This window comes from Amia ocellicauda, chromosome 4, assembly GCF_036373705.1.
Source record: "Amia ocellicauda isolate fAmiCal2 chromosome 4, fAmiCal2.hap1, whole genome shotgun sequence".
NCBI lineage: Eukaryota > Metazoa > Chordata > Actinopteri > Amiiformes > Amiidae > Amia > Amia ocellicauda.
Genome location: NC_089853.1, coordinates 38,690,140 through 38,710,133, shown reverse-complemented (window position 1 = coordinate 38,710,133; position 19,994 = coordinate 38,690,140). Strand labels below are relative to the sequence as shown.

Genomic DNA, 19,994 nt, shown 5'->3' with positions numbered 1-19,994 from the left:
CACACAGAGACCACCGAGGAAACACTGGCGTAAGTAATGACATTGAATGTATCGTTTTGGACGTAGAAGTATTTATAGTATTGACCTGCAGACCGATCAGCCCTCTGCTCCTCTTCTATGCTGACCTAAAGCCCAGTCCCGTCCACACATTGCAGGTGCCTCACCCTGATAGGCAGAGCAAGCTAATCCAGTTTCCAGGCTGTCGGATGAAAGCAAAAGTTTTTGAATTTTTGCATTTTATGTCCATTACCATACCAAGCCCGCATACTGTTCCCTTGGTGTTTGAGATAATTAATCATGGTTTTGCTATTGCAGTTAAAATTGCACAAACATTTAGTTTTGTTTTTAACACCCCTGCCTTCCTGATTAGCAAAAGAATCTTCCAAGCTGCTGAAATATCTCAGACTTTAATCTTTTCCTGCAGTCACGCTCCTACGGGGAGCGGCAGGAACTTGGGCAAGGTAATCGAAGGCCACCCATAGGCTAGGAGATCGATAATTAAAATGCCAAAAAGCTTCAGCTGCTATATTTGGAGTGGAATTAAAAATACAGAAAAGGAAATTATAGCCCTGACCCTCTGAAAATATTATACCAATCAGCAGTAAAGAAGCTTCTTTCTTGTTTAATGGCGCATTGATTTTTACATCACTAAATAATGGAATCATAAATTACCTGTCACAATAAAATACCATTAAACTGGAATTTGCACACGGAGGGAACTCCTGCTTATGCTGTCAACGTTTTAAACGAAGAGTGGAGAACTCAGCTGCTGGTCTGTAAGTTCAGAGCAGGATCCCTCTCCCTTTGATCGTAGATGTCCGGGATGTATGTGACATATGGCGGACAGGCCCAGGACAGGCCCCCAGACAAGCCCCGGACAGGCCATGGTGCTTTCTTTAGGTAAACTGGCCAGTAATGTGACTGAGTGTTTGTCAAGGCTAAGAGATTTAGTGCAGTCGGGTACATGCGTGTATGTTTGTATGTATTATTATTATTATTATTATTATTATTATTATTATTTATTTCTTAGCAGACGCCCTTGTCCAGGGCGACTTACAAAATATAAGAGCAATACAAAGTGCAGTAATACAGAGCAGTTCAGGCATAATACATTTTACAAATTCAGAATTTACATGAGTGTATCGGTATCGGGAGCCAGTAGAGGGAGCGGAGCAGTGGAGTAGCGTGTGTGAATCGGGGCAGAGAGACACCAGACGAGCCGCAGAGTTGATGAGCTGGATGAGCTGGAGCGGCGGGTAGTAGCTGCAGGCAGGCCAGCCGGGAGGGAGTCGCAGTAGTCCAGGCTGGAGAGGACCAGTGACTGGATGAGCAGCTGAGTTGAGTAGTTGGTGAGGAAGGGACGGATTCGGCGTATGTTTCTCAGGAAGGATCTGCAGTATGTATGTGTATGTATTTTGAGCAGGGAGGAAGGCATGCTGTGGCTTTTGGCTGTGTGACTGGGGGCAATCTGAATTCCAATCCACAGACTTCAAAAGGAACCAAATGCTAAGTGTCAGTGATTAGATGCAGTAGACAGAAAGTAACTGTTGTCAGTTGACTGATGTTTTGCAGTCTTGCAGGTGAGCTGTCCAGGGAGTTAATGAATCAAGTTTAGTCCATTAAAATGCTGTAATATTCAAGCCATATCTCTGTTCCTTTTTTTTTTTTTTAAGTAAGCAAAATAATGATGTTTTAAATTAAAATGTGAAGCCAACTGCAACTAAACATGCAAATTATGCAAATGAACAGTGAATTAGAGTAAAAAACCCTTCTGGTCATAAATTAACTAATGACAAGTATTTCATTTATTTATTTATTACACAAGTTACTGTAAACTTGGCCGCGTTTCACACCTAATTAAATAATTAATCAGGGTTCTGAACATGGAACGAGTTTCAAAAGGATCTTGATGTTGGATTGAATTACAATAACTCGAACATGGGTAGGAATCTGCATGTGCGTACTGTGTCTAAGTACAGTTACAGGCAAACACAGACATGCTTAGCTGCATGCTTTCTGTGCACAGGCAGCTAATGCTGGTATTGATTTTGTAAGTCAAATTTTGATATAGCAGTTTCTAAATGAAAGACAGAAAGAAAGAAATAAAGGCGGCATTGTCTGAAGAGCAGATAGAGTAGGTGCACATCTCTGCAGTGCTAGGAAATGTGCTTTTCTCACTGACAGGGCCCTTGTGTGTCGGCAGGGGATCCCCCTCTAAGCCTGAGAACAAGTGCAAAGAATATCCAATCAGTGGGCAAACAGACAGTGCCCTGTGGAGTATTGACCACCGGCAGTCCAGAGTCGCAGACAGGGATCTGCAGGCCTGACTGCTCAGGAAGCCAGTCTGAGTTGACCTCCCCAAACCAGGCTGGGTGGTACTGTACTCAGGGAATTAACGTCCAATCTGTCCTTACCACTCAGACTCATTAGCTTTCATGCAGTCACTCCGCCTTATCTGTCAGAATAATTAAAGGATTTATTGATGTTTAAAGGTAATTAGCAAATTACCTGAAGATTAACTGTGCCCTGCATAAATCCTGATTATTATTATTATTATTATTATTATTATTATTATTATTATTATTATTATTATTATTATTATTACTCTTGAGCACAGAGGGTACATTTCCTCAGGGAACAGTAATTCTGACAGTCACATTGTTGATTCATTGGTTACAGAAGTCCAGGCTCAGGCTGTCAGATTTTCATCAATAGAACTTTAGGTGGGGTTGTCCTCCAAAATAGTCCGGAAACAAAATACCAACTCTCACACTTTCTAAACCGCTTCTGCTGAGTGGTGAAACAATACAACAAAGTCACATATTCTATGTTGTGTATTCTATACTCTATTGTAAATATTATATTCTATGGAGCTATTCTGTGTTCGACATCATATGTTGTTATATATTCTATTTGTAGTCGCAAACAAACGCACTGACACTCTTTCTCCTGACAATAAACGCAATATTTTGGTTTAATGCATCTTGTTTATTAAAACTACAAAGTGTCTACTGGAATTTCCAGTCTGAATCAACGGACTTTAAGCCAGTTGCCATTTAAATACTGCCGGTGGATTGTGTGCAATCAGGGGACTGAGTGTAAACTGAGAGTCTCCGCAACAGCAAACTTGTTTTGCAAGTAGATGTCCGCACGGGAGAGCAGGCGTGTGTCTTTCATTGCACCCCCCCGCGCATCCCATCACCGACACAAATTGCGCAATTACAGATTCAGGTTGTGTCCAAGTTTGTTAATTACACATCCAGGATTGCCTTCAGACCCCCCCTCCCCCACTCCAGCCCCTTCCAGTTCCGCCAAAGTCAGCCAGAGCGCAGAATCGTTTTTGGGCACAGCCGGGATGGTGCGCCCCTCCGTCTCCACACCAGCGCTCCCCTCTCCCTGGCAGGCGAGAGCCCGAGCCGAGCGGGAGAGACGCGTCGGATAGAATAGGCAGGTGTAGGGACCCGGGGGACAGAGCTGCGTCTCTCTCTCTCTCTCTCTCTCTCTCTCTCTCTCTCTCTCTCTCTCTCACCCCCTTTTTTTCCCATCAGTTACTGCTACTCAACTGGAGCCGAACAATCAGATCAGGATAGCAGCTTCTGCCTGTAAATGCTCTCCCACCGCAGTACCAAATGCGAGGATACTTTGCATCCATACAGACAGCAAGCTTACGGACTGGCGGCGGGCATGTAAAATAACCCTCACCGAAATAGGATGGACAGAAGGATGTATCTTGTTCTTTTTTCTCTCTTCCAACTACTGGACTTCATACAAGGGCAATTCTTTCCTGGTAAGTTTTATTATTATTTTCCCCCCACTCATTTATTTTTAAATGTAATATTTTATAATTGCTTTATTGATCATTTGCATCCCCTCAACCCACTGGTTGTAATATTACCTTAATATTACCTATTGAGTGGAAAGTGACCGGTATTTAATGCGATGCATAATCTGAAGACTGACGTGTAGATTCACAAACTTTATCCACAATTGTATCCATCTTGCACACAAACCTCGTCCTCGGATATAAAGACGCCGAGTAGAATGCGCATTAAGTTGGGTGTCCAATATCAACCTGTAATTGTGTTCACCTCATCCGTTTAATTTGAGGTATATGTGATAGACTCTTGTCTTTGTGAAATGTTGTCTGTGTGTTTGTTTTGAGCAATGTTAATTTGACTTGTTACACGATGAGCCCCATATATTATTTATCTTAACTGGCACAGTAGTTACCTTTTAATAACCCTGCGTGAGTGTATAAAGTACCAGGGACACTAGCGGACCGGTGCGCGTCTTTACTGACAAATGTGCTGATTATTCTTTAATTGTTTTGGGCACCGGGTGGCCACTTCTATCCCTTCTGCGTTGCTCTCCAACACCAAAAGAAACTTGGCGACAGCTTTCACGGATTGCAATTTTAACTCGATGTTTCTTTTTTTTATGTCGTTTTTTAGATGGGCTGGTGTGTAGACAAATATCGAAACCCCTGGTACTATATCCATTATCTGTCTGGATGATATCTATTTGTATTTTGTGTTATTATCACAAAATCAATGATATGGCCTTTCCAGGTATATGTTATGAGTGTGTGTTTGCCATTGTGTCGGGCAGTGCCCTGCTCTCATGTGAGCTTGCGTTTGCGGTGAGCTGCCCGCATGCCCGTCCCAATGCCCGCACCGCACCGCGCGTCCCCCGCCTGAGAGCATGGCTTCCCGAGCTGCACGCGTGAAATGCAAACTTGTTGCAAAGTTTTGTGTGCAAATTCAGTGCCAGCCGTGCTCCGGCACATTGCCGCTAACAGAGATGGATCACCCCTGTAGAAACGCAGCTGACGCTATTGTGCGCATCCGTGCAGTTTTGGGAGACTGCGTTCAGTTACCTTCCGCAGTCTTTCTATTGAAGCAGCAGCCTGTACAGTAGTCACTAAGGTATGAGAACATTGATCCGCGGAATGGTGCTGTTATACCTTGAAACACGTTTCAAGTCAACTATTAATATTATTATCATTATTGTTATTATTAATAATAATGTTAGTATTAATAGGCTAATACTCATGTTTTATTGTATTTGTTGTTGTTGCTGTTATTTTCGTTTCCTGCGTTGCATAGGTAGTCCTATCAGTAACATATTCAGAGCTGAATTGCAGGTCTCAGCATCCTGATTAATTCCTGATCACTTCGGTGGGTTAATACTATGACTAGAGGCAGACCAATATTTTAACGCATGATTTACGCATCTCGAATTTAATGGTCTCCCATGCTCTATTTGTGTCTATCGAGGCATCGGTCTATTTGACACATACACGTGTATGTATAGGTGTGCAGCTATTTTAATATAGGATGTAAATATTCCTCATGTACAAATTCTCATATCCCTATATATCATTGCAGCGGCTCCCGGACAATTATGATATTCTGCTCTTGTGCGCACACTCTGGCTCCCTCTCTCACACACAAGAAAACACACACACACTCTCTCTCTCTCTCTCTCTCTCTCTCTCTCTCTTACACACACACACACACACACTCACTCACTCACTCTCTCTCACTCTCTATCTCTCTCACACACACACACACACTCTCTCACTCTCTCTCTCACACACACTCTCTCTCTATCTCTCTCACACACACACACACACTCTCTCACTCTCTCACACACACTCTCTCTCTATCTCTCTCACACACACACACACTCTCACTCTCTCACACACACACTCTCTCTCTCACACACACTCTCTCTCTCACACACACTCTCTCTCACACACACACACACTCACTCTCTCTCTCTCTCTCTCTCTCTCTCACACACACACTCACACTTTCCACCGTTAGATGGTGCTCAGGGTACATAGAATTAATTCCCGTTTCCCCGAGGTCGCTTTCAACTATTGCTCAGCGCACAGACTCCGACACAGCGCGTATCTGCTCACAGAGTTCACTGCAGTTATTTATACGGTTCAAAAGCAGTCATGTTTAATTTGGGTCGTGCCCACACTAGTTTCACGCAATGGACTTAATACATGTATATAGTATATATTGCGGAGAGTTACAATGTTTCTTTGTAAACGTTGCTGTTGCTGAATCACAGACTTCTTCCTCGGCACACTGTGGTGAATGACAACCCCCCTGTCTAACGCAGTTTACATCCTCATCACACACACGATCCAAATAAACAGAGAAACGAGGCAGACGTGAATGATGTCGTACAGGATGGGATGCAGATTAAGCAGAAAGCGCCGGCGTGCGGAGACTCGTTCGTCGGCATTAATGACGCTAATTTAGTCAAATCGCGGTGTATAAACACTTCCGCTGGGGACTACAATGATTTACTGACACAGAGGAGAAGGATGATGATGATGATGATGAGGGAGATTATAAATGCCAAGTATAGTAGAGAGAGGCAAAATAGTTTTTCACCGCATGTGATCTCTTGCAGTCAGTTCTCTAATTCAGAATAGCAACATAAGAGAGATTTAAAGAGGATAAAACAAAGAACAACAACTCGGATGTAGCAAAAAAAAAAAAAAAAGGTTGTTGCCCACAATTGGCGCAGCGGACAGGTCGTCCGCTGCGCCAATTGTGGGCAACAACCTTTATTTTGCACCTGTGAGTCAGCACTTAGTATACAGTGAGCACAACATAGCTGTAGCACAGAAGAGTATTTCGTTGTGTTTATTTGATCTGTGTTATTATAATTGAGTCTTTGGTTGCAGTTGTAGATTCAGCTCTGTGAAAGTGAGCCCTCTCTCCGTGGGCAGTCTGGTGTAAACGGCTGGGCTCCGCTCTTGGGCTGCGGGCGCTTGGCTGCTCCCCTGGTCGCTAATTGTTTTAATGAACAGGTGCTCCATAGGTGGCTGCTATTGGACAGCGTTTTGAGAGAGAGAGAGAGAGAGAGAGACGGACAACAATTTGGCAGCCGGTTGGTGCTAATTAAATATCCTTGGCTGGAAAGAGAGAGGTGACCTGCCGTGCTTCTCTCTGTCCCATCCTCCTGTTCTCTCCCTCCCGTTATCTCTGAGTCCCGCATACCGCCAGCCGCTCAGCTGTCACTGTATCAATTGTAATGCCAGGTTTTCCAAAGCATTTTTCTTGTGTGTCAAATCCTGTTGCTTTGAGTCTACCTTTTATGACACCTGTTAATGGACAAACTTCTTCTGATTCGTGAATAGTGTGCAGTTCACGATACCAAGTCAATCTGCAATTAGCCAACTTTTAATATTATTTAATTATTATTATTACTAGAACTTGAATTATCTGTATTGTGTTTGCATGTCATAGTTTGATATATTTGATATATCTGTCCAGATCACTTGCCTGGGAAACGTGTAGTATTGTTTCAATTTGCACACAGAGGAACACCTCTGCAGCAGGACTATTTTAGACCCAGACAAGACTGATGTGGGTTTCAGTGTTCAAGGCACACTTTGTAACAAGTCAGCGACCGTGCGACCTCACACACTGTGCTTCCCCAGTCTCCTGAGCACCATGCAAATGATCCGGTTTGCTGGAATTTGCCTTTTCACTCCTTAGGTTGTGGTGGTGCTGAATTCTGATGCGGTGTCTGTGGCACGGAGGCCCCTGACTTTGTGTGCACCCCTGTAGGAGCTACTCATAAACATGTTAATGTTTGCCCGAGCCACTTGTCCTCGCTGTGTGGAAACAGTTCGTGTACATGCTGGCAGAATCAATTGGTATTCAGAGCACCGTCGGCCCCGCAGTTCAGTCAAGGCCGCTGAGTTGCCAGTCTTTAGGCCTCCTGTCAACTATTCATTTTTAGAAGTTATCCCTCTCTGAATGAAATGATTTATTCTTTCTGGACTGTGGCGTGCTCCAGGTGGGCCGAGTGCAGGTTTTTGTGAGGGTTGTCTGATATTTAATCTTGCCTGAGATGAGCAAGAGGAGATAATATTTTTTGGAATATATAAATATACAAACAAACAGCTAAATAGTTGATGGCATCCCAACCCTGGTAATGTAGGAGGCCAGGGAGCTGGAGAAAGGCAGAAAAGGATTCAGGTTAATGCTATGTGTAAAAAAAAAATGTATTTATGTGTCTATATACAAGAGCAACTGCTGCTTTTATGCTAGTGTCGTGTGCCTGACCTTCACTCCCTCCGCTACTTGGATGGATAAAAATTGTCACAACTCTGCCTCAGAAAAGCATCGAGTCTGAGGCCCGCATTTCAAATTTTGGAAGTCCTTAAAGACTGTGGGACGACTGAAAGCCTGAGCTTAGGGCAGGAATCGGAGTGAAATGACAAGCTGATCCCTTCAGTGCCAGTCATATAAAATTAGGCAGAATTGCATGCAAGCACTGATTCAGTGGTGATTACAGCTGTGTGATTTGAACAGGCAGATGACAAAGAGACGGAGAGAGAGAAAAATAATAAATCCAATTCAAAATAATGAATAAATACTGTTTATAGATAATAAAAATACAAACAGGAACAGTCTGAGAAAAGTACTTCATGTTGCTGGAGAAGTAAAGAAACGAACAGGAGAAGTGGCCCGGAAGCAAGTCTCAAGTGAAGGGGTTTCAGAAGCGCGGCAGTCTGTGATCAGCACTCGGCAGTTATGTGGCTATTTCTGCTTTCGCTACAGACTTGATTATTTCCTATCTGCTCATTAGGAGCAGTCTGGGCTATAATTGTTTCCGCTAACCCCCTTATCATTGGCTTCTGATGTTGCCAGGTAGCAGTGCAATGACGTGATCTGACAATCTGTCAATCACCCCAGTAATTAGTATGCGAGCCCCTCTGTAAGGCCCTGCAGTAGCAGTGTTGGGGAGGCAGTGGCTCCAGATTTATAAGCAGGGGGCCTCTTATCTACTTGGCTGTGCTGTCTAACCCCCCCGTCCCCCTCCCACACACAGCTTTTATGTTGTTTGTCCCACTAATTTACAGCTTCTTTACAAAAGCTGGTCTCTGTCAGCATGTCGAAGCACAAGGATTGTTTTAAAGAGACCATCTCACCCCCCCGCCCCCTCACTCTTTCAAAAAGAATACAACATGTTTCAGTGTTAGACTGGTGTTTAAAACAAAATGTTTCAGTGTTAGACTGATGTGTTTAAAACGAAGCCCCCCCCCAATAAAAAAACAAAATAAAAGCCTTTGCTCTTGCTTGAAAAGCTCTATAGAAGTGATCCATCTTGTTTTCCCTTCACTTCATCCATGCTGTTTCCAACAGCCACATTCCTCTTTGAGCAGCAACAGAACAAAACACAATAATAGAGACTGAAAGGAAACGCTGACACAATCTCTTTGCTGCTGGTCCAGAGATTTATATCTTTTATTTGTATGTACAAAGTATTGAACAAATATACAGTGGTCATCCTGGACTGGACACAGTGCTGTGCAGTTTGCTTGGTGCAGAATAATCAGAAAGATCACACCTGCCTCTCACCTCTGCAACCATTCTGCAGCACTGCCTGCAGTATTGCTGGTTGTACAGGATCTAGGTGCTAGATAATATGGGAGTCTGGGGGTATAATAGGTGATAAAAAGTAATTATTATTTTTTATCGCGTGGCACGTGCATGATTTACAAGACTTCTGTGCAAAGATTTATGAGTGGGCGCCTGAAAGAGGCCAGTCAGATTGATTTATTGTATTGTAACCTGGGAGCTGGTGGAGCAAACACAGAGATAAACAGTAATTTGCTCACCAGCGTCCTGCACCACTGTTTTGAGGAAGGAAGTTGCAAATTCAACATCTGGTCTGTCGCTCTTCAAGGAAAAAAAAAAAAAAATGTACATTAAAAAAAATAATGTGTATAAGTGTTATTTTACTTTACTGGTGGTGCCGGAAGGTGGGGGAGGTTGCAGTGATGTATGTCCAGTATAAATTATTTCAGAAACATTATGGTGAAAGTGCTGGACACCTTTTTGTGCATCTTCTAGCTCAACGAGACACTGTTGGAGTAGAGTTGACCTGCAAGGCAATTGCCGAAAGATGCCTGTTGGACTTGTCTCTGTCCAGACAAGGACTTCATCTCCCAGCATTGCCATCTGTTGAAGGTGAGGACCCCTGAACCTGGGCCGAGCTTGCTGTGCTGTAAACATGCAGAGAAACACTTCAGCTTTCCCAGACAAAAAAAAAAAAACGGGGTCTCTGTGGTCCCATCTGTGTGGGAGGTCTGAGGGGATGTGTTCTACTTTCCATTGTGTTGTCTAGTTTTCCGGTCTTGTGTTTCCTTGATGTGGTCATGCGATTGAGCAGACACGTGGTCAGTAAGCCGATGTAGTGCGGTCCAGCGGTCACTGCCGCAGTCGTCACTGAGAACCTGATCGGTGCTTCCACGTATCGGTGAAACATAATACCGCTGAAATCTGGATCTGAAGCTGTGGATCTAGTGTCTGTTCTGCTGCCAGCGAGCCACATTTGTTGGCTCCAAGTCGCAAACTCAGATCTGCAGTCGTCAGAACATGATGACACACCTCTGTTCTCTGCATCTGGGCTTAGTAAATCCATACAGAGCAGTCAGCGTTCAATGCTGACTACAGCAAGTTTGGTTAAAAACAACTATCACAAGGTAGAACCAGGAGCCCTGTAGTTTTTCCGAGATCCAGAACTCCCCCTCACTGTCTGCCACGCTGGCTTTGTTTTTTGTAATAGACATGCACAGGTTTGTGCAAATGTCTGGTCTGAGTTCCTTCAGTTGCACACGACACAACCCGTTTCCACGATGTGCGGTCTCTCCTGCTCTCTGCCGGGCGGGCTGGCAGGAGACGCATTAAAAAGAGAGTGAACGTTTTATTTTGTTTTTTTGTGTGGAGCTTGGGAAGCACTGGCAACTTGAAGTAGGGACTGACAGTCCCCAAGAGGGTATTGAGAAGAGACAAAAATCCTATTGTCTAGCCCTGTCAGCCTCCTCTTGATTTCGTTTATGCTAAGATTCTCGCAGCACGCACAAGTGTCTTTATGTGCGGGAGGGAGTTTCAGAGCTGCCAGTAAACGCTGTGTAATAACCCAGCAGCTGGCTCGTTTCTCCATCCTGTCTCCGCTGCAGAGGTAGCGCCTCAGGAACGGAGGTATCAATTATTATTATTATTTTTTTCTGTCTGTAAATCAGAAATAATTGTCAGGATCCATCAACAGATTGCAGTTAATTGGATGGAGAATTAGAAAGCGTTTCTGTGAATGCAGAGTTAATTAATGGAGAATTACTTTTGTAATCAACAAGAATGATTAGGAAACAAATTGCACTTCAGGATGTTAAATGCCATCTAGGAGAACACAAGGCCAACGCTTCCCCAACTCCCTCCCCATTTGTCACCGTTAGACACTAGATGGGTTATTTCCAGGGGAATTGTGAGCAGCATTGTACCATCATTATTTTGCCCAAAATAGAAATCTATAGGGCTCTTCTGAAATAGGGGAGTTGTTCTTTTTATTTTATTAGAGTGAGCTGGGGCCAACAACAATAGCAAGAAGAAATAAAATCCAGGAGAGCCCTGCAGTTAATTTTCTGAGCTTCAGACCTGGCGTTCTGTTCTGAAGAGGTTATCTGCGCAGAGCTTCTCTTCACCGACCTGTCACCCCCCGCCTGAGGGTGGCAGGAGACCTGACTGGGGGAATGGGGAATGTGTTTACAAAATTGTGAAGAAAATATATGCATATGACATGTCTCTGCTTCTGTTCCAGACGTGTAGTACTGAGTTATTGCCCAGAGTCAGACATGCATCTGCTTGCAGTTGGTTGTGGTGAATTATTGGCCACTGTTTTCTCTGTGATGAGTGGTCAGATGCACACTGGTATCTTCCAGGCCTCCTGTAGTTATTTCTGTTCAGTTGTGACAGGACCTTCATTTCCATCACTCTGATGCCAAGTGTTGTGCTAATGTTCAGCACTGTTTCCCTTGAACTGAAGGGTTCTAGTTTCCCATTGCAATAACAATAATAAACACAATAATATGTATGTCAACATCTATAGCAAGCTGTTGTCCGTAAGGATTGTGTGTTTAAGGATTGTCTTCAACACAACGAAGGCTAACACACCTTATCAGGAGAGAGTAATTGTTGCAACTACAACTTCTGATGTGAGAATGTATTTATTTAAGGGAAAGGTAACATGGTCATCTTAAAAATAATAAAGCAGGTGTGGAAATACTTTGAGAAACGAACTTGTGAGGTTAAATACTTGACCTCGATGACATCTCGGCGTAGAAAAGCAAATCAAAGAATCAAAAGAGGCAAGTTAATTGAAACAGGACCATTTACAGCAGAGCTACTGTGACACTGTGAGCCCTCCAGGGTCACCAGTGAGGAGAGAAGCTGTGGGGAGACGGGACAGCACAGGACACTGTCAGGGTGATGGGGTGCTGAGCAACGCAGGGCTGTGGTCTCTTATTAGAACAGAATCTTGTGAACATCGCTTTCACGCCTTACCAGACATCATTAACCTGTTTTAGTGTTTTGAGACATCATGCAGATCGCTTATGGGCTAGGCTGTTTGGGTTCTTCTTGGCGAGATTAAAAGAGGTTTAATTGGAAATGGCTAATGGCAATTTACTGAAGTGTCATGTGGCAACATTACTTAGCTGCTCATGAAAAAGGTCAAGGCTGAATACTTGGGTGCTCCAAGATATGTAAATCATACGTGTCTGAGTCGCGTTCAAGAGCGGGCGTCTTTTCTCTCTTGCACACAGAGGAGCGAGGCAGAAGGATCTGAATGTTAGCACTGCTAGGAGATGCCCACGGTACCCTTTCAGTATCAGTGAGATAAGAGGAGCGGGTTTGTGAACAGACAAATTAAATGCATGATATTTCATGATCTAATCTTAGTCCAGTGTGCTTGCGGTGGCAGTTTACTGATCTGCATTGCAGAGGGGGAAGAAATCCCCAAAATACCAAGAGGAAAAATAATAAATAATAATACAATAATTGCCTCACTCTGGATTTTTTTCCCTTTTTCTTTTCCCCTAAAACAATTTTCTTTGAAAAGTCTTTAATATGCATAATACGAGCTACAGCCACTTGATGTCATGTCTCGGATGCAAAGCAGAGAGAAAGTGAGTAGTCTGAAAATCGAGGACGGGATGATAATGAGGTGGAGAGACAAATCCTCGCAGGTTATAAATGGCATCCTATCTGCAGAGTACTGCACTGCTGTCTAAGCCATCTTAGCGTGAAGCTCCAGTAATAAACACTTTGCCAACACTGTATAATAGATTACATTTTCACACTATTACGTAGAAGATTAACAATTGCATTTAATAACAAAGGTGAAAAACTTCTTGCAGCAAGCTGGGAATTTGCGTGCTGTCCGCTTGGCCCTCTCATCGAATCCATGCAAGTGATTGAGTCTGTTCCCTTTGCCTTTGACTATTTTCTTGCATTAAAAAATCTAAAAAAACAGACAACCCCACAGCATCTCTGCATTAATATGCCACCTGCCTCATTTACAAGCCGAATCTTCTCTGTGCAGTTACTGGAAAGTGCTGATACTAGAATGCGTTACGTTTACCAGACTGTGTCTCAACCTCCAACAGCTTTTGTGTTTTGACTGTCCATCGACCGTGACGGTTATAATTCCTATCAATGATTAGCTTTTTCCTCCCCCCACCCCTTAAAAAACAAAACAAAACCAATGTGTGACTATCTCCTATGACTACCGAAGCAGCTTCATGGTTTTACAAGTTGAAGGAAAGTCTGAAAACAAGACGAGCCAAGATGCCACGGTAAGGGGTTAGGTGATTCGCTCAGCTCTAGTGATGTGTTATTACTGTGTTGTAAACCAGCTATTAAAGCCAGTCATTTAGGGTGCACTCTGGTTATGAGCAATCTATTGCTTTCCTTCTCTTGACAAGGGGACACTTCTGTAGTCAATGAAGAATCTCTCTCTCTCCATCCATAACTGCATCCCCCTCACTGGCATTTCACAGGGAGAGATCAATCAGGCTCTGATTGCAGAGCACTTTTTAAATTAGAGAAAAAAATTAAGAGAATCTCTCTCTCTCTCTCTCTCTTCTTGGCTTTCTCTCTCTCTGTCGGATAAGAATATCAATGTTCACCATTTAGAGTCTCTGGTGAGCCTGGAGAATAACTGTGGAAATTAACTGCTGAAATAAATAACGTCTTCTGGCATGAAAAATAGCAGAAGGTTGTATCTTTTCAGTTGGTGAAATCCAGAGCAATGATAGTTTTAAATTGCATGTGGGAAAGCAAAATACATCGGAAATGATGGGGTTCACACTGGACTGGGCTGATCATCTCTCATCCTTGAGCGATATACACCTCCGGTCTCCAGGCTGGGAGTGCTAACCTCAGTTTTTGCAAAAAAGCGGGGGAAGAGGTGGTTGTTTTTCGTGGGCGTCTCTAAAAACTTGAAGAATTTGTGCTTTACTTGTGCTGGGGGGATGGGGGGGAGGGGATACATTAAATAATTACCTAATTAGCTCATTCTGTTTGGAGTCAAGTAAGTGCTGTGTGTTTGTGTGTGTGTGAGAGAGAGCTGGAAGAAAAATATCAGCAGTCTTATATATATATTATATATATATGCTTTCTGCTCCTATACATAGATCGTTAGCCAGTAAATGTACTATGATAGATAACTCTGCATTGGGATGAAAAGGTGTTTCTTGTTCTTGCAAATTTATTTATTTATTATTTTGTACTTCTTGTGCTGTTGGTTTTACACCTTTTTTTACAGCAGATACATCTTCTCTTTATTGGCTTTTTCATTGGGCTATCTCACCAGCAGCAGGGTTCCCATCCTTAATTCACAAAACAAAGCAGCCTGATGTCCTACAAACCTTGTGCATAATGTGCACTCACACACAATTACAGTAACGGATAGGATGTGGGAGAAGAACATGATTTTAAAGCACTATTTAGAATGCAACTCTGTATAGTAGCGAGAGGTAATTATTTTGGATTCATTTATAATTATAGGAGGTACAAGGTGTGTCTGGAGTGTAGTGCGGCTTCTGTTGTTGTTTTTGTTTGGGTTCATTTGTTTATCTTGGTGAGCAGCACTGGCTTTGGAACTAAAAATGCTGAACGTCTCAATAGTTGTTGACAGCAGCCCATTAACCATAGCACAACTAGATCATTTAGATGCGTGTATATATATATATATATATATATATATATATATAGGATAGTGGCCTGTCCATTGGTCTGTCCCACTCGATTGATTGCTTGTTCCTCACTTATCCAAAGAAACCACTCAGAAAAGGAACCACCCTGTTCCTTTAAGGGAATCTGCTTCAACAGTGTGGCTGGGTCACTTGCTCCAGACTCCCAGAAGTCTTTGCGTTATCTTTGTGTTATCTTTATCTGTATGTCAATCTCTCTCTCTCTGTCTCTGTCTCTAGAATAAAATGCTGCTGGTGTTTTCAGCAGCGTGCCATTAAAACCATAGCCCATTGAGCTTACAGCTCATCCCTCTATTTTATACACTGCTGCATGGAAATAAAAATGAATAATCAAGCGCCCTGCTATGATGACTGTGGAATAAAAATGGCATCCTCAGAAATGAACATTAAAGCACTTGGAGCAGCTGAGCTTCGGTGTGTGGCTCATGTGACGGCCCATTATGGCTTGATGATGATGATGCTGATGATGATGATCTGGCTTTTCCTTCGGCGGGCACATTGAGACGTGCATATCCATCTGAGTTGCTCTCTCATCTCTGTTTGTCTTCACTCCCCCCCACCCCAGTGGCCTGCTCTTAAACTCTTCCACTGTGTCTCGTTTGATGGTTACAGTGGTTAATGTGGGAATAAACTGCAGTAGACGCACTGTAAACTCACATTAATGTTTGGATCATTATCGTTGTCGCCTCCATTATCGCCGTTGCAGTTTTCAGGCCTCGTCAGCGCAGCCCCAGCTCCCTGTGTGTGTTTTTTACACACCTGTCGGGAATGAGTGCCGTTGTGTGAGGGCCTCTTGTGCTGCAGGGACCCCTAGTTTATTTTGTTTTTTTGTGTGTGTTTTGGCTTGGCTCTGGTAACAATTCATGAGTTACTGCAGTAATTATTTATTTGTTGGCGTTATTGTTATTGTGAGGAGCATGGTAGGACAAGGGGTGTAGGACAAGAGAAACTGTGCAGCACAATTGCACCTAGTACATTGAAATCCTGCAGTCACAATGGAATCTGCGAATACACATAATCTTTGGGGGGGGGGTGAACTGCCCATTTGTTAATAATCTCTGTAAGGTTGATTTTTATGCTAAGAAACCTGTGTAGCTGGCCACATCTCAAAACATCCCACTGCCGTTGCTGCATCTTCCTCGAGGTTTAAATGTCACTGCGGTGTTGTGTGCGTCTCCTGCGCTCTGCTGCAGTTCAGCGCTTCCCGGAATAGCCAGTTTCCTGCCTAATGAGCACATAATTGACGCAGTTTGTCTGCAGAGGTGTGCCGTCCCATATTCTGAGATTTGTTTTCTTTTCATTCATTCATTCATTCTTTTCTTCTCCCTCTAAAAAAGAGCAGGAATAGGTATGGAAATTAGTCACACGGGCAAGGAACGAGACTCCCTGTGCAGGGCAGTGCAGGCCCAGGCGGGGGGCAGCTCTGAAACCAAACAACAAGGTGTACCAGCTAGCACCTTGCATTTATTTAAATGCACAATGAATATGCCAAGCACTGTGTGAATGGTTGCAATTTGCACTACAGTGGTGCTTTCCAGCGATGATTCTAGCAAGAGGCACAGTGAGTCTCTACCAAGCCCTGTTTACCTTCCCCCTCCTGCCCCCATTGTTGTTGCTGGTTATCCATTTAGTGCTTGCAAAGGGAGTTTTTGCGGCTGACTGACTCGAGGTGTCACTTTCCCTTCAGGGCCTGTTAGGATAGTGCCTGGCTGCTGCTGCCAGCACAGGAGAGGCTCAGAGGCAGTGATCCCATCGTCCCTCTCAGTGCTGCTCTGCAAAGACAAGAAGAGACACAGAGACACACACACTGACAGAAACATCCCTTTGCACCCAGGTTTTACAGACAAAGGGTGCAACCCCTTGATTGATTTATTTATCTATATATACTGTATATGTCGGAAACTGAATGAATGGCACCCATCCCTGGAAACACAAAGACTGTAGCGGTTTTGTGGACTGCAGTGGTTCTGTGTCTTCTGGCGGCACATAGCCCGTCAGTAATGCCCCGTCCTGTAGAGCACCCATAAGGGTGAATCTCCTATGTTCTGCCCCTACACACAACCTCCATTAGCTGAATGCTCTGCTATATGCTGTGAGTCAGGAAATGTAAATCAGAAATGGAGGAAAAAACAATACAGTTCCTGCAGTCATGGGCTTAGTGCATGCAAATTATGACAGCTTATATGAGCGTCCCACTGGCGGGCTGAGGTAAATATAAACAGGTTCATTTGTATGTACGGCGCTGGATTAGCTAATGATGCATTACCGTAATCTGTTATTATGCCGATGGGAATTGCTGCTCCCCGCTGGCCTTGCTGCCATCACACCTCTCCAAACCTGAGGGCACGGATACTCTGCTCCCAGCCCACCCCCTTTGCATCCTCACGTCCTGTCCTCCCTCCCCTCCCACCCTCCAGAGTGTGCCCCCTAGTCAGTCACTCTTAAGAAAGTCGATTTATCACCGTAAGGAGGCCATCATAGTCAGGCGCACTCCTCACTGAGGAAGAACAGAAACCACATTGTTGCCGCAGACTGAACTGAGGTGAAGCGAACGCATTAGTCTTCAAATAAAGACACAGCTCAGCGAGGGTGTTTCACTGCCTTGCCATTTCAAAACCTCTCTGCTACTCCCCTGCAACACTTTGAATACATTCCCCACCTCCACCCACAGCTCTCTTACTCTCTCTCCCGCGCCGCTGAGGGTTCTGATCCGGCCTTATGCAGGACCCCCGCGTCTCCCGCGCTCCTTCCAGCTGAGCAGTATCATACTTAATTAGGCCCTTCACTGAACTTAGCCGTCTGCCTTCCCTGCGCTCCTCATTGTTTTCAGCTCTTTCACAGTCGGGAGCTTTCAAATTACCTCCAACATCTCCTAAGTACTGTAACTTTTTTCAGGGTGGAGGGGGGATTTAATTAAAAATGTACAAATAAAAATAGGTCTAATTAGGCAAATTACCAGTTCAGTTAATGTTCAATTAAGCAATTGAAAACGTTAAACGAGAACACAAATCAGAAACCATCTCCAGAACTGGGGCTTCCTCACACTCCTCCAGGAGAGCTACAGTCCAGTCCAGTCCAATCCAGCTGAAGTCTCCAGCCCTGGTCCTGGAGAACTGGCAGTGTCTAGTCCATCCCAGGCCTCAGTAGTGTAACTGAACCACTTACTGGTGTACTGGGCAAAGATGAATGGCCACTGTACCCGCTAATTGAAGCCCACGATTCTCAGAGTAGTGGGACTCTCCAGGCCCAGAAATGAAGAGGAGGGTGAGCAGCAAGCTACTATAGGTCCTGCTGCTTATGATAATTAAGCCGTGATATCATAGTCAAAGCTCACTTCAGGCATTCCTTTATTCCAGTTGAAAGGCAACTTCAAAAGCTCGTCTTGCCTCAATGTGTTAGTTGTGTTAGTGGGCTGGTCAATTGGGGTCACGCTGCCACCCCGAGATCATGCATGGCATGACTCCCGTTGAGACCACTGGATTGTCCATGTGTTGACCAGCGACTAGGTCTCTATGCGTGTGGCTGAAAGATATTTTGCATACATTGTTGGATTATTCAAAATGTTGTGAATTATTTGATAAACATAGACTTGCTCTTGACTGATTTTTTTAAAGTTTTCTATATGAAATCTGGAAGTTTTTCTTCAGTGGATTGCAGTGGAGAAATATGTACCCCCTCAAGAGTTAATAACAGCTTCATGATTTTCCCAGGCTGAAGAAGACGGGGGACTCGGCACTGTACATGAAGTTTTTTTTTTCAGCTTGAGCTTTAATTTCCCTTTGCTAAAACTTGTGTCTCTTCTTAATATTTTATATCTTGTTTATGTTTTTCAGAGATAAGTTTATTAAGTCTTGTGAGAAACTGCCACAATATTTTGGTGGTGACTTTTCAGATGATTAAAATGCGCCCCAGAGTGCGCTCCGCCGCTGTAATGTGCGCAGTAGGAGGCTCGGTGTTTGCCGTGTGTAAACAGCGTCCATATTTGCATTCCAAAACCATTTGTTCTCATTAGTCTGTGTTGTTGTGAAGCCACCTTTTGATTTGTCTGCGTTTTACCCCAAGGGCCCCTGCTGCAAATGAGGCCCTGTCTCATGTGGGTAATGCAATTAAGCGTTTTAATTAATTAATAAACAAATTAGGGAATTAATGACTTCATGTTGACGGGAATGGCTGATGACAAAAGTTAGTGAGGGATGATACTGGCTTTAATCTGACTCTTCTTTTGTTGAAGGGAGCTGCTTCTGAGTTGGAGGCAGATGCTGGGCGTCTGTTGTGTTGTTGGGTGAGGAGAGCTTGTCTTGTGGGAGACAGACATATGTGAGACGTGTCTCTGGTGTGGTCTCATCAGTCCACAGTCTGCCGGGACATTGTCCTCTTTGACTCTTCCCATTTAATTAATTTATTTGTTTATGTATTTTTGTGGCAAGGAGTGGCCTTTACGTCATGCCGTTTATGTCCTTTACACAAGGTCAGACAGACAATGCAAAAAAATGCACTTTGTTTAAAACGTTGGCTACATTAAAACACAGATCCAACTTTGCAAGTTGTAAAGGTCTGATGTTTGTCAGAGGATACATGAGGTTACACAGGGGAGACCAGCTGTAAGAATGTGTTTTGAATTTGTGCTTGGTGGGTGAGTGGGAGTTCTGGATTAATCTGCATCTGAATTTCAGTGCTGCATCCGTGCCTGCTAGTGGTTACCCTCCAAAGTTTTTTATTTTAATAAATGTATATATTATTTTTTTAATAGATGTTTTCAGTGCTTTTGTTATATAAGAGGATGGGATGAGACAACAGGATCAGCTGTGAGTGAGCATGCTAAGCTCTCTCTCAGGACCCAGCCTAGGCAATCATAGCTTAATCTCTCCTGTCATAGTCCAGTGGCACCGCTGCCTGGGTCCTA

General features: G+C 43.8%; 1 protein-coding gene across 4 annotated transcripts in view; it reads left to right on the top strand.

Moving 5' to 3' along the window:
- The first annotated feature begins 3,485 nt into the window (after nucleotides 1–3,485).
- The window catches only part of ptprt (protein tyrosine phosphatase receptor type T), a 196,900-nt gene continuing 180,391 nt past the window's right edge, over nucleotides 3,486–19,994 (top strand). For 2 of the 4 annotated variants that reach the window (XM_066702093.1, XM_066702091.1), the window contains exon 1: nucleotides 3,486–3,787. In XM_066702093.1, coding sequence (XP_066558190.1) covers nucleotides 3,712–3,787 — 76 coding nt within the window. In that variant the 5' untranslated portion in view covers nucleotides 3,486–3,711. The remainder of the gene's footprint in view (nucleotides 3,788–19,994) is intronic. The other 2 variants (XM_066702092.1, XM_066702090.1) reach the window with 1 other exon arrangement.